The sequence below is a fragment of the Pelodiscus sinensis genome, chromosome 14, assembly GCF_049634645.1.
Source record: "Pelodiscus sinensis isolate JC-2024 chromosome 14, ASM4963464v1, whole genome shotgun sequence".
In the NCBI taxonomy this organism is placed as follows: Eukaryota; Metazoa; Chordata; order Testudines; family Trionychidae; genus Pelodiscus; species Pelodiscus sinensis.
This window is the reverse complement of record NC_134724.1, coordinates 6,125,161-6,143,850: the sequence shown is the minus strand read 5'-3', so window position 1 is coordinate 6,143,850 and position 18,690 is coordinate 6,125,161. Positions and strand designations below refer to the sequence as shown.

At 45.9% G+C, this 18,690-nt stretch overlaps 1 protein-coding gene across 3 annotated transcripts in view; it reads right to left on the bottom strand.

The window, feature by feature from the left end:
- Positions 1-1,649: 1,649 nt before the first annotated feature.
- The window catches only part of IGDCC3 (immunoglobulin superfamily DCC subclass member 3), a 226,012-nt gene continuing 208,971 nt past the window's right edge, over positions 1,650-18,690 (bottom strand). For all 3 annotated transcript variants that reach the window (XM_075896898.1, XM_075896899.1, XM_075896900.1), the window contains exons 12-14: positions 14,257-14,395; positions 12,462-12,669; positions 1,650-11,724 (exon numbers count right to left, since the gene is read on the bottom strand). In XM_075896898.1, coding sequence (XP_075753013.1) covers positions 11,533-11,724; positions 12,462-12,669; positions 14,257-14,395 — 539 coding nt within the window. In that variant the 3' untranslated portion in view covers positions 1,650-11,532. The remainder of the gene's footprint in view (positions 11,725-12,461; positions 12,670-14,256; positions 14,396-18,690) is intronic.

Genomic DNA, 18,690 nt, shown 5'->3' with positions numbered 1-18,690 from the left:
AGAACAGGGAATCAAGTGATCCCTTGCCTGTCAGCCATTCCCAGCTTCTGACAAATGGAGGCTAGGGACACCATGCCTGACCATCTTGGTTAATAAGGCTTGATGGACTTATCTTCCAGGAATTTATCTAGGTCTTTTTTTGAACCCTGGTAAAATCCTGGCCTTCACAACATCCTCTGGCAAGGAGTTCCACAGGTTGACTGTGCACTGCATAGAGAAAAACTTCCTTTTGTTTGTTGGATCGGCATTGGCAGACTGGGATGAGTCCATAAGACCTAGTGGTGGCCCCACACAAGGGGTTGTTCTCCCAATGCCCGCTTCAGCGGTTGAGGGGCTTCCAGAACAGCACAATCCAGTGTGCCAGCTACTCCATCTACTGTGTCCTGTCTTTGGCTGTGATTCAGGACAGCACTTACACATATATAACATTCCCTTGGATGTCAAGCCAGGGGGTAACTGGCCAAAATGTAGATAGCCAGGAGGTAGCCAGGAGGTCAGATTTGCGGATCTAACAATTCCCTCAGCCTTTAACTCTATGGGTTATTTTTAGGCACGTGAATATACATTTTCTGAATATAAATGTGTTCCTTAACCAGGGTCTTTGATAGTAGACAGCAGGGGTGTCAATGTTTAACTGGTTATTTGGTTAACTGGTGCCTCCCCCCCAAAGCTTGAGTTTGATGCTTTTCATCTGGTGATAAGGGGCAGAACTTATTCTGTGCCTTCGCATTTCTGGTTTCATCTCTAAATGCTTGGACTATTCTTTGTCTTCCCTTAACGATTTGTTCATGCTTCCACCTTTTGGGGGATTCCTTTGTAATTTTCCCTGGTGAAGCCATATTGGCCTTTTGCTATTCTTCCTATCTTTTCTTCACATTTGGGATAGGTTGCTGTGGCATCTTTAACAGTTATCTCTTTTAGAAACTGCCAGATCTCTCCTGAACTGTTTCCTCTCACATCTTCCCATGAGGCCATACCCACTCAGGTCTCTCAGTTTGTCTGCTTTTTTGAAGTCCATTGTCCTTATTCAGCTGTTCCCACTCCATCTTTTGCTCAGAATCACAAACCTGTCATTTCGTGATCACATTCACTCAAATTGCCTTCAATCTTCAGATTTGCAACCAGTTTCTCCCCAGAAGGCAAAGAGGGGACTTGATCAAAGTCTGCAAATATCTCACTGGGGAAAAAACTTTGAGAACAAAAGGACTCTTCCATCTGACAGATGAAGCTAATACATAATCCAGTGGCTGGAAGTTGAATCTAGATAAATTCAAGCTAGAAATAAAATGTTGGTTTTTAACAGTGATAGTAAGTAATTAACCACAGGGAGAGTTTACCAATGATTGTGGTGGATTCTCTATCACTGGGAGTTTTTAAATCAAGATTGGACTTTTTTTTTCTTCAAAAGATCTGCTCTAATTCAAACAGTAATTAATTCAAGTAAAGTCACTTGGCCTATGTTATACAGAAGGTCAGAAAAGAGTTTTACAGTAGTTCCTTCTGGCCTTATAAATCTATAGTAATCCTCCATAGTTTTAGTTCAAAAGGGAATGTTGCACTGATATGCTTGAAAGCAAACCAAATCCACACACACAATTGCCCATTCGATTTAAGGATAATGAAGCAACACTCACAATGAATCAGTAGATCTAGTTTATTCTAGTTTTATTTTTCTTATACAAGTAGCCACAGGCTAAAATCTAAACAGAGCAAACTACAAAAAAAATTCTTTCTTTTTTCCTTTTATACAGGACTAACAATCATAAGATCAGTGGGATTTCAAATATCAAGACAGATAAAAGTAAGAAAGGTAGAAAATAAACAGTAGAAAAGTGCTTTGCATTTTCGGTTTTTATTTTTACTTAACAGTTTATTCCTGAAGAGGACTGGGACAAAGAGTTTTATTAAAGTCATTATTACTTCATTACAACTGCAAAGATATTACAAGTTTACATAGTGCTGTAAACACCATCAAAATAAACTCCTTTGTTTTGTAAGAAAGAACTGGATCCAAACCCTAGGGAAGTCAATGTGAGTCTTTTCATTTGACTTCGGTGGGCTCAGAATCAGGCCCCTAAATCTCTTCTTTAAAAAAATCCAGAGCTAAATTTGGCTCTCATTTACACTGGCATCAACCCAGAGCGATTCCATTGATTTACAGCGTTGTGGCAGATTGATGCCGTTGTAATGGAGAGCTTTCCCTTGAAGATGCTACTGTGCTTCTGACTTAATCACTTCCAGAGTTCAAAAGCAGTGTCTGGAATCCAGTGAGGTCACCATTCCAGCTGGCATAAATCCCCGTTCCCTCTTTTTTACTGTTGAGTGGGTGGGGAAAACAAATTAAGAGGCACCAAGATGGTAGGTAAGATCTTTAATCTGCCTTTAATGAATCTTTATTGGGAGGGTTACAGTTCCAAATACTCTTTGCACAGATAAGCCCTACAAGATAACCACTCCCCATCCACCTTTTACCACTTATTTTATAGGGTTTTTACATTTTTCCCCTTTTGCTGTTCTTTTCAGACTCACACTTGCTTTTAATCCACTAATAACACCAGCTGATGATGACCGCTCCTTCGAACCCATGGCTGTCACTCAAAGAGCAAAACCCAGGTCTAATTTCCACCTCCACTGATAGCAACAATGTTACTCAGGGCTTACCCAGTGTAGAGGAGACTGGAATTTGGCTCAGTGAGTTTCTATATAAAGCAAACTCTACAGTAGCATCCTCCGGCTCTGTTTCTTGAGTCTATACACAAATATCACATTTCCTGTAAGTACCTCAAACTTTGGGCTTCTCTGAGCTTAAATACTCTGATCTCTAAAGAATTTGTAAAAAATAAACCAAAGCTTTGTCCCAGCCGTTACAGTTTTCTTCCATCACACCATGAAACATTAACACTGAAAATGTTTTAGGTAACCCACAACAAAGTAACAGCGGATCATATAGAATAGAGATGCCAACTAGCTCTGTACAACTGAGTTTAATCCAGTGTTCAAGCTCTAGCAGCATTTTTCTCTTATATGGATTACCTCCTCCCTCCATCTTCCTTTCTACAGTATATACACAGTAAGGGCAACACTAGATATGAGAGTCGCATAACACGATACAATGGGACACCCATGCACAGTTTACATGGCAGACCATTTAAAGACCGCAGCTGTGCAGAGTCATTCCAGGGATCGGAAATCTCCCTAGCAGTGATCTCGGGCTGACAAGATATTTGAAGGCAAATCATGGTAGAAAACGTACCTGGATATAATGGTCTTTCTTTGCAAAGACTTTATTTGCTCTGATGGACAAAGTGTGTAGGGCAGATGAAGGGGGATGACAAGAAGGGGACAGGATGGATATAGAGAGGATGAAAGGGCAAAGGTCACCACCAAATGGGCGATGTAATCATATTCAACAGGCGATGGAGAATAGTGGAGTAAACAGTTATTTCAAGGAGGATATACGCTAAGAACTCATGTCTATTTACATTCACATTGAAAACATGAGCCTTACAAAGGAACCAGACATAGGAGAGACAAACCCAGATTTGCATACAGGCTAATGAGTCCAGATTAAAGGATGAAGCTCAGAACAGAATCGGGAAATGAATTTTACAGCGTGCTTTGCTTTTTGCTTAACAACCATCATACGCTTCCTACACATAAAAAAAACGATTTATATTGATTCCCCACGGCAGGGGTCTGGAGTGCGTTAGAGACGTTTGTCCTCAAATCACTACACAATGTAATTACATGAGTAAAGAAATGTACAGGGAAACACCCGGCGATGGTGTTGCAGATTCACAATGCACCCATAGAAGCCAAGGGAATCTTTCTGTGGATAGTGATAGGCTTTGGATTAGGCTCTATGCTGATATCACTCCATGCCCTGTTTCTTTTCTTATTGCTGACTTTAATGTAAAATCCATGTTCTCTTTAATCCTGGACGGATGTTTTAAACATTCCAGCCTGCTTTTAACACTGACAAAACTCCAGCATCTTTATGGATCAAGGACGAAGAAGAAGAAGAAGAAAAAAGCTACGTTTCATAAATAAATACCTGAAACCAGCAGAATGAAAATACCCTGTCACAGCATACAATTCTTCCCTGTTGAATTAAACATAACGCAGATATTTGCCCTGAGGTAGCAGCCCTCTCTGGTAAACTGGGGAACAGAGCGCCAGGAACAGGTCGTGCTCTCTTGGGGTTATCAAAACCAGGTCTTGGAGACTTCCTGCCACAGCATTATCTCACTGCAGCCAGGAAAGCGAGAGTAAACAAAGCTAGTTTATTTGAAGCACTGGAATGCTTTCCTTAGCTAAATATACAGGACAAGGTCTGCTGTCACTTACAGCAGTTTAAAGCTAGAGTAGCTCCATAATGAAGGATATTTGTACCCGGCGATGAAACAGCTAGGACTGGCCGGTGTCGACCGACGGGCTCATGGGCCTTGGGCTATAAAACTGCAGAAAAGACATTCAGGCTCAAGGCTGGAGTCAAGCTCTGGGACCAGGGCCACCGACAGCATGTTAGGACCTGGCCAATGTGGGTGGGGCCTCTGGAAGAAGGGGCGGGGCTAAGACAGCCAGCCTCCAGTGCTTTCCGGATCACATGGCACTCCTAAAGAGCTGGCCGGAGCACTTTGTGCAGGGCTGTGGAGCACACGACACTCTGACAGAGCTTCTAAAGGGTCGGCGACTCCAGCCACTGACTCTGCTGCTGTAGCTGCACTTGGTGCCCTTTAGTAATTGTCTGGGCCACTTCTCCTCCCCCCCATCAGTGAGCCTGTTTGGGAGCCTCTGGGCACAGATCCCGCCTGAGCCCCAACATCTCCACTGCAGTTTTATAGCCCTGCAGCACAAGTCCTGTGAGCCCAAGTCAGCCAGGAGTGTTTTATTACAGTGTAGACATATCCTCAGGAGGAAACCAACCAACCCTGTTTCTTAAGGTGCAGCATTCCAATTTCCTTTACTTAAAACACACTGGAAAATTGTTGCTGTTGTTTTATAATGCGTGAGCTCCATGAATAAGTCATCAGGGAAAAGCGCAATGGCATGGGATGGAAGCGTTTAATTACTCTTCAGACACCCCCATCTTGATGTCAGGTCCTCAAGATCAGGTACAGCAAAGAACACAAAGATTTTACCTCCATCGGTGCATTCACATGTGCAAATGCCACTATTATCTGCCATATCTTATGGAGGGAAAGACAGTGCCCTGATGCTGAAGTCCAAGTCAAGCAGAAGTCTCGTGTAGACAATAACACGGGCCTGTTCCTCACAGGCCCATTGTGTGGTTTAGGAAGCCCAGCCAGGTAAACTCAAGTCCATTTGTCAATCCAAATGCTTTTCAGGACAGATGGGACCAGGCTGTTCCAAAGGCAAACATTTCCCATTTCGTCAGTGCTCACATTTGTCAAGGCCTGGGGCTAGAGTCTCAGGAGGTGTAAAAAGTTGTGACGCTATTGAAATTAAAGATGCTCTGGCCATCGGCACCTCCTGGGAACCTGGCCACAGCTCCTGGACACCACTGACACACAACATCCTTTTGGATGCAGGATATTCTGGATCGCACATAGAGCACTGGCTGATGACTTCAGGTCTCACCCCCTGCACAGGAATGACTCCCAACGTCACATGTGCGGTACACAAGGCAGCCACCATTTGCTGCACTCTTAACTTGAACAAGTAAATCAGCACGGCTGGACAAATAAAGCGTTCTTTATAACATGGAATCACTGGCATATGGAAACAAGAGGTTTGTGCTGGCTCGCATTTCCTGGAATGATAGGAAGACCACTTTAGCAAATATCCAGTAACCTTTCTGAAACGTAAATAGATTTGTTTAAGTCAACATCCCATGCCCTGACCTTAAATCAGATCCTTGTGACTGGGCACCATATTATATGAAGGTGGAGTAAAATCTCTTGAAGACCTTACACCCACATTTGCCCTTAAACACCTTGTAAAACTCCATCTAAATCGATGGCATATAAGTCTGAAGAGCCTCGAACACCACACGGGTTTCACTTCCAAGCTGGACCGTGTTCTTCAGGTTTTTTATCAGAGATGGGTGAACCTCTTTGGGCAAATCAAGAACTGACCTGAATCTGTGCCCAGCGCTTGAGCTAAACCTAAATTCAGCATCTTTGGAGACTTGAAAAAGTTCAATTGGTGTTTTCCCAACATTTTGGTTTATTTTTTGCTCAGGTCTGTGCTGCTCTGTTCAGGCTGGGATCAAAAATGCAGGCATCAAAGAGCCAAAGAGATAGCTGTGCCTTGGGTGATTTCCCATCTAACTGGAAGCTGGATGATCGTGTACGGTACTCAAAAACACACAAGACAATGCCTGCTGTTGCAAGGTTCCATGTCCAGCGTTGCAGACTCAGGCAGGATAACGTCCCCTTCGTAATTCTCCAGAAAGGACCCATACACCTTTTGAGGTTTGCCCATCACAAACTTCCATGGATATTTCGCAATGCTATGAATTTACAAGAGCTTAAAAGAAACCCCAAAGAGAGGAAAACCTAAATATCTAAAAATAATCTTTAAAGGTTCACATATATCTTTTACTCTCTCAAACCAATAGATAATCAACATCAGTTCATTTCTGCATCTTAGAAAAAAATCTACTCTTGACATACTACTGTATTTCAACTAATCAAATGGCACAGCATTTCCCTTTAATAAAAGGAAGTAGTGACAAATATGTATTACTATTACAATATCACAATAATGTGATATTAAACTAATAACAGGTTCACAGCCTCGGGTATTTTGAGCCGAAAGCTAGTCTAAATTATGTGTTCACTTTGGCAAAAGTACTTTATTCAATCTGAACGTCATAACACACAGAGACAATAAAAACAAGAGTACAGATGAGAGGGTCTGAGTTCTCTTTGATATCAATGTACGAGGAAATAGATCTTCATTTTCTTTTTCCTTCCTTCTGGTATTCAATTGTAAACTAAGTAATACTCTCGCTGTGCATGTGGCATGCTTCTGGAGATGTTAAGTGAGTACTCCAAGTCTTAGAGATGCACCCTCACCAAAATTCCCAGCTCTGAAGATCAAGCTTTGAAGGGTTTGAAATTCAGATCTTGCAGTATGAGCTTTCTCTAATGGACACTTCATATCTTAGACGCCGACTCTTGTTTTGATTACAATAAAAAGAGACACATGAGTATCAAGCCCTTCAAACCATTAACGTTAACCCTTTCCTTGGCTTTTAGTCATACACATTAACCGTACTCCTTCAATACAGCGTATAATGCAATATTCCCTCCACTCCACAGTCACCCTACAGTCACCCTACACCTCCATTCCCCACCCCTTTGCCTTTCCAAACACTGGCATAAACTGGCTCCAGCAAGGCAAACTTTTCTTGGATGGCTAGACATCCCCAGCTGAGCCACAATAACCTGTATTCAAGCAACCACAGGGCCTAAGAGCATAGATGTTCTGGCTTAAAGCGGCAGTTTGCAAGCTGAGAGCGAGCTGGTTACTTAAGAAATTCAGAAATTTAGAAAGAGGGAAAAAAACCCTCCCCCAGGATATCGTAAAAGCTTGAGCAGGAACCTCTCGGAGGTCATATTTAGCCGCTGCTTGATTAGCTGGGTTAGAGCATTTGTGGGTGCGTTAATGTACACATCTGTCCCTTTAAAGTCCCTCCAATCTTGCAAAACAAAACAAAAGACACCATGTAGGTAGGACAAGAGGACTTATAAATGGCCAGGACACTTGTAACCATGGGCTCCTATTCGCCACTGGGGCATATTGCTCAATTTAATTGATGTCAGTGGGATTGCATCTGCTCATGCCAGGCAGGTCAATCAGACCCTCCCCCTCAGCTCTGTCGCTCATGAGGAGTAAATGAGGGGGAAGGAAATGGGCGCCATATTTCTGCTCACTGTGCTGGATCTTGTATGGCAATTCTTTTTAGTACTCAAACGCCAAAGGGCAGAGTTAGTTAAGAAGGGCTGATAAGCATGTTGCTGATACATACTAGACTAGTCCACAGGTACTGAAGATGGAGAACTCTTTTTCTTTAAAGGCAATACAGTTCATTCTTTACTGAAACGAGTTTCCTTTCCTGATTCCTTTTCACTTCCGAAGAAAAGTGAAAAACGTTACCTCGGATTCACCACCCCTGTATAAAAATATTTTTAAAATAAGCGTCTTAAAACGGCTGCCCTGAATGTTTACAGCTGGGAGCTGGGTTTTCTTCAGCATCACCATACAGATGTTTCAATGCCACCAGGTTGCTTGACCCCTTGTCCTGAGGTGGGGTCACCAGCAACATGCACCTATTGACTATACTAGATTCTAAGGCTTCATGAAGTCTACAACCGTTACCACCACCAATAGCCTAAAGATAAGCTGCCAGAAGGAATTGCTCCATGCCTGAGGCCACGTTAGGAGCATGGGGATGCTGCCAGTAGCCACGCTGGTGCCACGCGGCCAATTCTAGAGGGGATGGGGACACAGCTAGCTCTGCGGCACTGTGCAAACGGCGGCTGTGGACACTTTGAACCGTCGCTTTTTTCCCAGCCTTCCAAATTAAATTCAGGCTTTACCATTCAAAACAGCATGTGGCTAAGCAAACAGAACCTTTCGTGGCCTGGGGTGCCGATACCTTCTAGTTCATAATAAAGGGTGATTAACATAGAGTTTTAAAGGTGATCTTTAAAAAAGGCTGAGTCCCTACTACATTGCTAACTCTGGTCCAGATTCATAGCTCTCTTGGCTCTTTAATGCTTCGACTAAATAGCATTCCTCCCCTAACCTCCTATTAAAAAGCCACTGCACGTCCAAGTGATAATTTCATAGCTGCTGGAGGCTCTCTTTATGACCATTCCCTTAATCATTTTTAATACGACATCTAACGTGGATGTACCCATCAACTGCCTTTGAACAATGTGGGCCTTCTCCTTTTCTGGTAGAAGGAATCTGTTTTTAAAAGGCTTTGTGCTTTCCAAGGGGTACGTTAGACAAGGGCCAAGAGAGGAGGCTACAACAGTGGTGATTGAGGCTACATCTACACAAGTGCAGAAAGTTGACCTAGGCTACACAATTCCAGCTACATGAATAACATAGCTGGAGTTGACATATCTTAGGTTCCATAACCATGGGATCTACACCATGGGGGGGGGGGGGGGTTGATGCGATGGGAAAGAACTCTCCCGCTGACTTCCCTTATGTTTATCGTTTGGGGTAATGTAGAGGGGTTGACTGCACAGAGATCTGTGGTTGATTTGGTGGGTCTTACCTAGACCCACTAAATCAACCACAGATGGATCAATCTCAGAACATTGATCCAGGGTATAGTGTAGACATAGGCTGATTAACAGGGCATAGGAGGAATGGTGAAGTGCATACACTGAGATGCATGTGCCAGATTGTACTCTCTGTTAGTCGTGTGTGTCCTCCCTGATAACAACGAGCCAGATTCAACCCCAGCGCAAGTGAGGACACTGGTGTTGCAATCAGTGGAGTCAGGTCTGGCACTAACCCATCAGGACTGCACTAGCATCATTCAAGGCAGAATCAGACATTTAGTGACTTGTTTGGGCCTTTTTCCAGACACAGCTCTCACCGAAGTTAATAGGAGTCTGGCTGACTAAACACTGAGCAAATATATATGCATGAAAAAAAAATACCCCTTTCCTTTCAAAACCACCAATGCTCTTCCTGGCAAGGTGTTAATGAAAGTCGGGAGGCCATTCCACTGCAGTGGGCAATCTTTCTCCCTTGAAAGGTGCAACGTTAGCCTAGGCAGCTCAGCAAGCCAGCTGGAACCTGGAATGCTCAGACGGGCTTTTTCAGAAAAAGTCGCACATGGAATCATTCGAAGCAAAGGAGTAATGCGCTGGGGCTGAAAGGCAATCAAGCTAATCAAGACAACGCACCTTTTAGAAACATCTGAAAAAGGGGGCGGACTGTTCAGCCTACGCTTTTGTTTCCCGAAGCACTTCCCTGAGGCATTTAACACATGACAGAGGATGTGTCGAGTGTGGGTGAGACAATCAGGCACCTCCTTGGATGTGTGAGGAATGAGGCTGAAAGGTCACTCCTCTCCAGCATCCAACAAGTGCCATCACCTCAGCTGGAAGCGTGTTATTCCACACAGCCAATGGCAGAACATGAGGGTTCTGAGTAAGGACAGGAACGTGCATAAGGATGGGTTCGGTAGTTTTAATCTATCTGGCTGTCAGAGTGGAGCCAGACAAACTGGTTATTCCCTTGGGGCTGGATCCTGCATAGAGCTCAGCACTCTGACCCTGACTCAGCAAAAGACTTCCACACATGCTTAGATCAAACCCAGACTCCTTACTTTCTTCCGGGATCAAGGCCTCCATTCTTACAATATAGATGGGAACCATCGGAACAGCTCACCTGCACTCCAGGGTCCTAATGTGGCAGGTGAAGATTATCTTTAGGTTATGAGTGGTGGTATATCTGCTACAACTCTAGCAGTTGTTAAAGTAGAACCATCATATACAACTCTGACACACAAAACCAAACATAAGCACGATAGCGTGGCTAAATGTAAAGCTTAGAACACTAATGAAATGTCACCACAATCGCTACTTAACACCAACACGCTGCCCTTTTGTTTTTCTTTGAACAGTTTTCACTGGAGAAGAGCAGGTCTGAGGACACCAACGAATGAGCTTCTCTATAAAACTTGAGGTAGAACATTGCTTTCAAGGTTTGGAAGTGCTTTACATTAGAATGACGACGACACAAAAAAATGACAACACCATGGCAGAGATGGAGCATGACTTCTGAGGTAGTACCAAGCTTAGGCAGACCAAGTGCTACGCTACTTGTTTTGAAAACAAAGGAAGACACAGATATTTGCTGCTTCCCCCGAAGACATTCATTCTGGTTGAGGTAGGTTCGGAGTCTACTCGGGTTGTTTGTCCAAGTCTTTCGGCGGTCCTTATGCAGGCCTCTTTTGACACACTTCCCCTCCCCTCCCCTCCCCCCCAGACATTTATAGTCAATCACCAAAAAATCATCCTGAGAAATAGAGAAAGTGTACAAAATCACCAAATCCATGGAGAGATGGCCTTTCCTGGCCTGAATTTTTGGAGTCAAGTTTGAAGGATTCATCTTAATCCAGTCATCTTGAAATAAAAAAATCGAACACAAAGTAGTCCTAAAGCTGCTAATAAGGATCATGTCAGGGATGCCAAGGGAACCAGGCTCCACCATGTTCCATCACTGATGGAAACTGAAGAATTTGTAACGTCTGATACCGAGCAGCCATGGGAAAAAAAACCCCATCATGACCAGCCTTGATCATGCAATTATAGGAAGAAATACACAGAGAGGCCTGAGACAGGTCAGAAAGATAAACTTCATAGCGCCTCAAAAAAGCAGTATCTTGATATAAAAGAAATAATAAAGCACATAAAAAATCAGACTGTAGAAATCTTAAATTGACCTGAGATCGAGGAATCATTGTAAAGACGTCACCAAACATGGAAATGGTTCTTGGTGAGTCCTACAAGAGGCTTCAAGACTTGGCAATTATCCTTCATTGGCGGGATTATGGTTCAAAACTGGGACATCCTGGTTAAAGTTGTGTCGCGGTCCACCTTGGTCACCAGGAGCCAGACTTCTGGTGGAAGGGTCAAGCTGCTCTTCTATCATGCTGAATTCATCCAGTGGAAGTGTGGATATCTGGGTCTCATCATGTGAGTCGGGTGGGACATGATCCGGCTGGGAGGAGAAAAAAAAATCCCGTTGCAGGTTGGACCTCTCTGATCCGGCACCTTTGGGACTGACTAATTCCAAAAGAGGGAGTTAGGTGGATCAGAGGAGGCCCCACTGCCCCCAGCTAGGTTCCCAGCCCCACCAGGACTCCCAGTCACCAACCCTCCGGCCACCAGTCTTCGGGGCTCTCTGTTTCAGGAACATGGATGTTGCCAGACCAGAGAGTCCCACTTTTGAGAAGTTCAACCTGTACAAAGACGATCTAGCACTTTACTAGTGCTACAAAGATGCTGGGCTTCTGAGAAATCATACAGCTTGTCCAGGAACAAATATGCACATCTTACATAGATGTCCGTAACATCAACAGTTTAAATTCTAACCCCTGTGCCAGGAATAAGGATTGTTTGGACAGTCATGACTGGCCCTGTTTCGGCAGACAGTGGGGTTCAAACTTGAGACTGTCAGTGCTAAAAGCACAAGCTGCTACCACTTGAGATAAAAGAATAATTCCTCTAGCTAGCAGCTGTAGTAGACTCTTAACTTCTTCTATGAACTAGCCACCCCGAGGGACAAAGATTGACTCTCTCCTAGCGTGGAACGCATTAAACATTAGTGCTTAGTGGATTTATATTTTCACCGCAGGGAAGGGAATTAAATGTATACGTCTCTGAACACAGCCAGGTGTGTTTGAAGTGGGAGAGGGCCTGTAAATCCCATGATGAACATTAAGGCAGGACCCTTACCCGTATTCCCTTATCCTGCTGATCCTGGGAAGGCAAAGCTGGAAACAACCTTTCCAGTTCATTCATCTCCACTTGCTTCCCGCTTGTGTCCAAATCGTCCCTGTCCCGCCGAGCCGCTCCGTTCAGAACCAGACCCGTGGTGTTCCTCTGACTTCTCGGGATCTGTGGGGTCGACAGCTGTTCCTGGACATTTTTACACATCAGCAGTCTGGAAAACCGAGAGAGGAGGAAACTGAAAGTGAAGGACCACCCAGTAGGGATGTGAACGACTGGTCGACTAGCTGACTATCCGGGAAGCAAATGCTTATCGGATAGTCGACACGGTAGTCGAGTAGTCGCTCTTCCCCCCCCACCCCCCGCTGCCTCTATCGGAAAGAGGCAGCGGGGGGGGGGGGGGAAGAGGTAGGGATGCTTCAAAGCAGCAGCACCGTGTGGACCCTGGGGCCAACTGGGGACTCCCCCGCTGATTCCGGGCTCAATGTGGCACTGCCCCGTGCTCCCCGTGGCGCTTTCGCCTAACCCTGGGGCTGCTGCTACACTACAAAGGCGGAGGCGCCCTTATCGACCCATCGAATAGTCGATGCAAATTGCATCGACTATTCAATTAGCCAATTAATCTAAATGTAACATCCCTACCACCCAGTGCTGCACGCCGCCTCTTCACGTGGCCTGTGGGCACCTCGCCAGGCACATCTTACAGGAGAACAATCAGCTCCTACCCAGCCTCCCGCAACAGGAGCGAGGTTCAGAGACAAGCCGGCCGACAGAGTCTCCGTTCTAGCCTTTGTCTCCGCCTCTCATCTTCGTCCCTGCTCCCCGGGGCACCAGGAACAGCCTCCACCTCTAGGAGTGTGCCGCGCTCTCTCGCTCCTCCTTAGAACCCACTTCTCCGACACGGTTTTCCAAGTGCTCGTCCCTGTGGCGGTTCCCCCTCCCCGTGTGTCACCTCAGGAGCTGCCCCATGTCATGCGTTTGGGGGGCGGCGGGAGGATGTTGCATCAACATCAAAGGCCTCCAGCTGGAGGGGACGGCACAGCTCTGCTTACAATCAAGTGAGTGCCCACAACTCCTATGGGCTTCGGGTCTAATCCAAGACTCTTTGGAGCTAATGGAAAGATTCCCATTGACTCAACTGGGCTTTGATGAGAACTAGGATGTAAAATCTTATTCAACTGGCTACCCGGTTAACCATAGTTAAACATGGCGATTAAAAGGTTAACAGGTTAACCATTCACATCCCAAATCAGAACGTAGGTACAGTGCAGGGGCAGGCAAGATATGACCTCCCTGCACCAGGGGGAGGGATGGGGAAGCTTTGCACGCTGCAAACCCCCTCCTTCGCCCAAACTCCCGCTCAGACCCCTACCCTCTCCTGCAGCCCAATCCCCCACCCTGAGCTTCCTTCTGTGCCCAGCCTCCATCCCAGACCCCGCACCTCCTCCATGGAAAAGTGCAGCCCTTGCCCACATACCAACATGTTGGAGTGACTCCATCAAAAATTATTGCCCACTCCGGTATAGCGATTACTCCATGGGTGACACATGTTATACAACCCCACGGAGGGGCAGGTAGTGCTCACCACAACCCATAGAAGGAGTCACAAGGGGGACCATAGCATGGGCTGTGGACTCACACACGGAGGCGGTCCATGAGACCTTCGAGCGCACGCAATAGGGTTGAGACTTAAATAGTCCGAGAACCCTTCAACCCGCTTGAGAACCACTCGTGCAAAGCCACCAACACAATACGAGTAGCTAGCGTATGACCCAGCCCGTGCAGGGAGAGACCCCCGTACCTTCCTCTATACCCAAACATGAGGAAAAGGACACAGAATATAATGCACGTCACTCCAATGTGGATCCCGATGATGATCCCGGTGGTGGAGGTCTTATTATTCTGCTCATCTTTCATGCAGTCACACGGGGGATTCAACACTGGAAGGAGAAGCAACGAACAGGGCGTTAGTCACGGAGACGTTAACCATCCACAGCTCCCGATGCCAGGACGCATGAGCCAAAGCTTGGACGTCCGGCCTCAGGCCGTGTTCTGGAGTCGCTCAGAGGCTGCCTCTCCTTCCTGGGCCTAATTGTGGATGGAAGGAGGCGGCATCTCCTCAGCTTTCGGCCTGGCGGGACACGCAGCAGAGAAGGGGCCTGGCGGGCAAGGGGGAGACAGCCGCAGGCTAAGCTCCCCAGCGCGCCCCAGGCTGAGAGTGCAGAGCAGGGGGACCCCAGCCATAGATATGGGGGCTGAGCCAGCTCCCAGTGAGAGACTCATCCCAACCCTCTGCTCAGCAGCAGAACCTTCTTGCCCACTTCCCCGCCCCCGAGGAGGTTCAGGGATGGGAGAGGAGTGCTGGGGTGGGGGACACAGGTGTGGAAGGAGCTTTGGGGGAAAAAACTGTAGAAACAGAGGAGGTAGGAATATCAATGTGTTTGAGGGAGGGGAACAATGGGGTGCTTGAGGGAGAGGTAGGATGGAGGGAGGGGAAAGATGGAGTGTTTGGGCAAGGGGAAGGATGGGGGGTTTGAGGGAGGGGAAGGATAGGGGGGTTTGAGGGAGGGGAAGGATGGGGGTTTGAGGGAGTGGAAGGGCAGGGGGGTTTGAAGGAAGGGAAAGTGGGGTGTTTGAGGGAGGGGTGGGAGTGTTTGGTGGGAGCAGTGGAGGGGATGGGCTGAGAGCCTTGGGGGGGGGGAGTTGAGGGGGAGGGATGCGTGGGGGAAGGGAAGTTTGCAAGGGGCAGGGTGGGAGGGACTGTTTGGGGGGGCAGAAGGGGCCTCACGCCGCTATGAGGGGGTGTCTCTCTCCACAGCTTTACTATCAAAGTGCCTCTCCTGCTCTCCTTAGTGCCCCATTATGGTGGGGGCCGGGGGGGGGGGGGGGGCTGGCATCCAGGCTGTGACCAGCAGGGCCTGTCCAGTGCAGGCTCTTTGCTCTGGAACCAGCTGCCCACAGCCTGTCTGGCGGCTCTGTAGGATTTGGCGTAAGAGGGGTCGTTTGCTGTGTGGTGCTCTCTTCCGCTGGGCCTGTGGCCAGAGGGTACGTGTCCAGCGCGGGTGCGGGGTGTGGAAGCGGGGGTGGCTTTCGTCTGGGCCAGCTGTCATGCCCCAAGATCATCAACAGACAGCCGAGGGGCTCCCAGGGCTCGCATTGGCAACAGCCTTGGGCGCTGGTGTTTAATGGAGTGAAATGGTATCAGGCTGCCAAGCTTAATACGTGTTTTATTTAGACTGCCAGGCGATGCCCAAACCCCCCTACAAATGCATGTGAAAAAGTCTCAGGAGGGGTTAGTCTGTAACTTTAAAAACAATGAGGAGTCCTGTGGGACCTTAAGGCATGTCTACACTGGTGAGTTATTTCGAAATAACTCCCCTTGTTTCGAAGAAGCAAGGCGAGTGTCCACACTTATGGGCTTGTCCTTTGGAAATAAGAACTCCTGCTTGTGAAGAGGGACACGCTTGTTTCGAAATAGTTGTTTTGGGAGTTGTTACTTTGAAACTACTTACTTCGCAATAACCTGGTAGCGTGCACATAGCCTGAGAGACTAACAAAAATACAGAGTCTCATGCGCTTTCATGGGCAAAACCTGTCCCTCAGATGAACTCATTCGAGGAAGTGGGTTTTGCCCATGAGAGTGCATGAGACTATGTATTTAATTTAGTCTCTAAGGTGCCACAGGACTCCTCGTTGTTCATAAACGCACGTGCTCCGCTTGCCGTAACGTGCACCTAAAACTGCCATTGTAACAACATCCGAGGTCACTGAGTGAGCCTATTAAAGGACAGACTAAAGCAAGCCATGGAAAAAACAACAGCTCCGCTACGCCTCTTTCCATGCCAGAAAAGCACTCTCCCCAGATACACCCGCTATGTCACAGCGAGCTATTTACAGGCCAGCGTGTCCCCCCCACCTCTCTGTGGGCCAGCAGGGACTTTCATCTGAACTAATTCCTAAGATTTTCCTGCAATCTGGCAGTTCTGCTACATGGTAACAAAAGCTTTCAGCGTATTCTCCTGAGACAAGCAATTTCCTTTAAAAGTAGAGCCTGCATCTCTGATCTCTAATGCTGCATTCAGATGAAAAGTGAAAGGATAACATACAATTATTTTGCCTTCCTGCCTGGAGATCTGTAAACTTTGCATTTTCCCGGTGTCAGGGGTATGATGTGAATCACACGGGAGGAAAAATGCAGTAAGCCAGAGCAGTTTATAATATTATATTTAGTAGCATCCCCATAAATGATGAAAGCTAAATGTGAGTATGAAGCGTATGGATCTCTCTGTTTTTCCAACAGAGCTTAATATTTACTACATTAGAGGTACAGGAGGAATAACAATCTGTATTTTGAAGAGATTCCCAATGGAAGAGTGGTTAAAATGACTCCCAAAGCACCAGGGTATTTTTCAACACATACAAGAACACAAAAGGAGTGAGCAATTAAAGATTCCCCCAAGGGGAGAATTCTCTTGTCTCCAGGTAACTGTAGCACAGATGCATCCATTTTTTTTCTCTCTTCCTACCAAACATCTATGCCCTCCAAAGAACTCAGTTAAAATATTTGAAGCCCACCGTTCCAACTGAAGTCAATGCAAGACACACATTGTAAGTGCCTCTGAATAAAAGACACAGCGGGGGGAGATGCGGCGGCAGAAGTTGGGTTGCCAACTTTCCCGGACCAGCTGGACCAGACAACACTGCCGTCTTGTTGGGAGAGTTCTAGATTTCATTTTAACAAATAGGGAGGAACTGGTTGTGAATCTGAAAGTGGAAGGCAGCTTGGGTGAAAGTGACCATGAAATCATAGAGTTCATGATTCTAAGGAATGGTTGAAGGGAGAACAGCAAAATAGAGACAATGGATTTCAGGAAGGCAGATTTTAGTAATCTCAGATGGTAGGTAAGGTCCTATGGGAAGCAAAACTAAGAGGAAGTAGGAATTGCAAGTAGGAATAAGAGATCCTCCAGAAAAGGGCTTTATTCCGGAGGATCGCGCCAGTCTGGACGCTCTTTTCCGGCTTTTCCCCAAGCCGGAAAAAAAGCGGCGGCCATGTTTATTTAAATCCCGCGGGAGATATTTAAATCCCCCGCGGATTTCCCTATTCCAAAGTTAGAAATTAGCATGCCTCTTCCGAAGAAGGGGCCAGTGTAGACACAGCCAAAGGGTAACAAGACATCGTTCTACAAATATATTAGAAGCAAGAGGAAGACCAAGGACAGGGTAGGCCCATTGCTAAGTGAAGAGGGAAAAACAACAACAGGAAACTTGGAAATAGCAGAGGTACTTAATGACTTCGATTCAATTTTCACGAGAAGTCTGATGGTGACGGGGTGCCTAACATAATGAATGCTAGTGGAAATGGGGTAGGTTCAGAAATTTAAAAAAAAAAAACACATTAAAAATTACTTAGAAAATGTAGATGTCTTCAAGTCACCAGGGCCAGATGAAATGCATCCTAAAATACTCAAGAAGTTGATAGAGGAGGTAACTAACTGAGCCTTTAGCTATCGTCTTTGAAAAACCATGGAAGTCAGGAGAGTTTCCAGAAGACTGGAAAAGGGCATTTATAATGCCCATCTATAAAAAGGGAAATAAGAACAACCGAGGAAACTACAGACCAATAAGCTTAACTTCCATGCCAAGGAAGATAATGGAGCAAGTATTTAAGGAATTCATCTGCAAACATCTGGAAGATAATAAGGTGATAGGTAACAGCCAGCATGGATTTGTAAATAACAAATCATGTCAAACAAATCTGATAGCTTTCGTTGATTGGATATCACGGATAGGTGATAAGTGGTGGACGTGGTATACCTAAACTTTAGTAAGGAATTTGACATGGTCTCACATGACCTTCTTGTCAATAAACTAGAGAAATACAACTTAGATAGGGCTTCTATAAGGTGGGTGCATAACTGGCTGGATAACCGTTCTCAGAGAGTAGTTAAAAATGGTTTACAGTCAAGCTGGAAGAGCATAACAAGTGGGGTTCCTCGGATCTGTTTTGGGACTAATTCTGTTCAATATCTTCAGCAACTATTTAGATGACGGCATAGAAAGTATGATTATTAAGTTTGATACCAAGCTGGGAGGGGTTGCAAGTGCTTTGGAGAATAGGGTCAAAATTCAAAATGATCTGGACAAACTAGAAAAATGGTCTGAGATAAACAGGATGAAGTTTAATAAGGACAAATGCGAAGTCCTCCACTTAGGAGGGAATGATCTGTTTCAC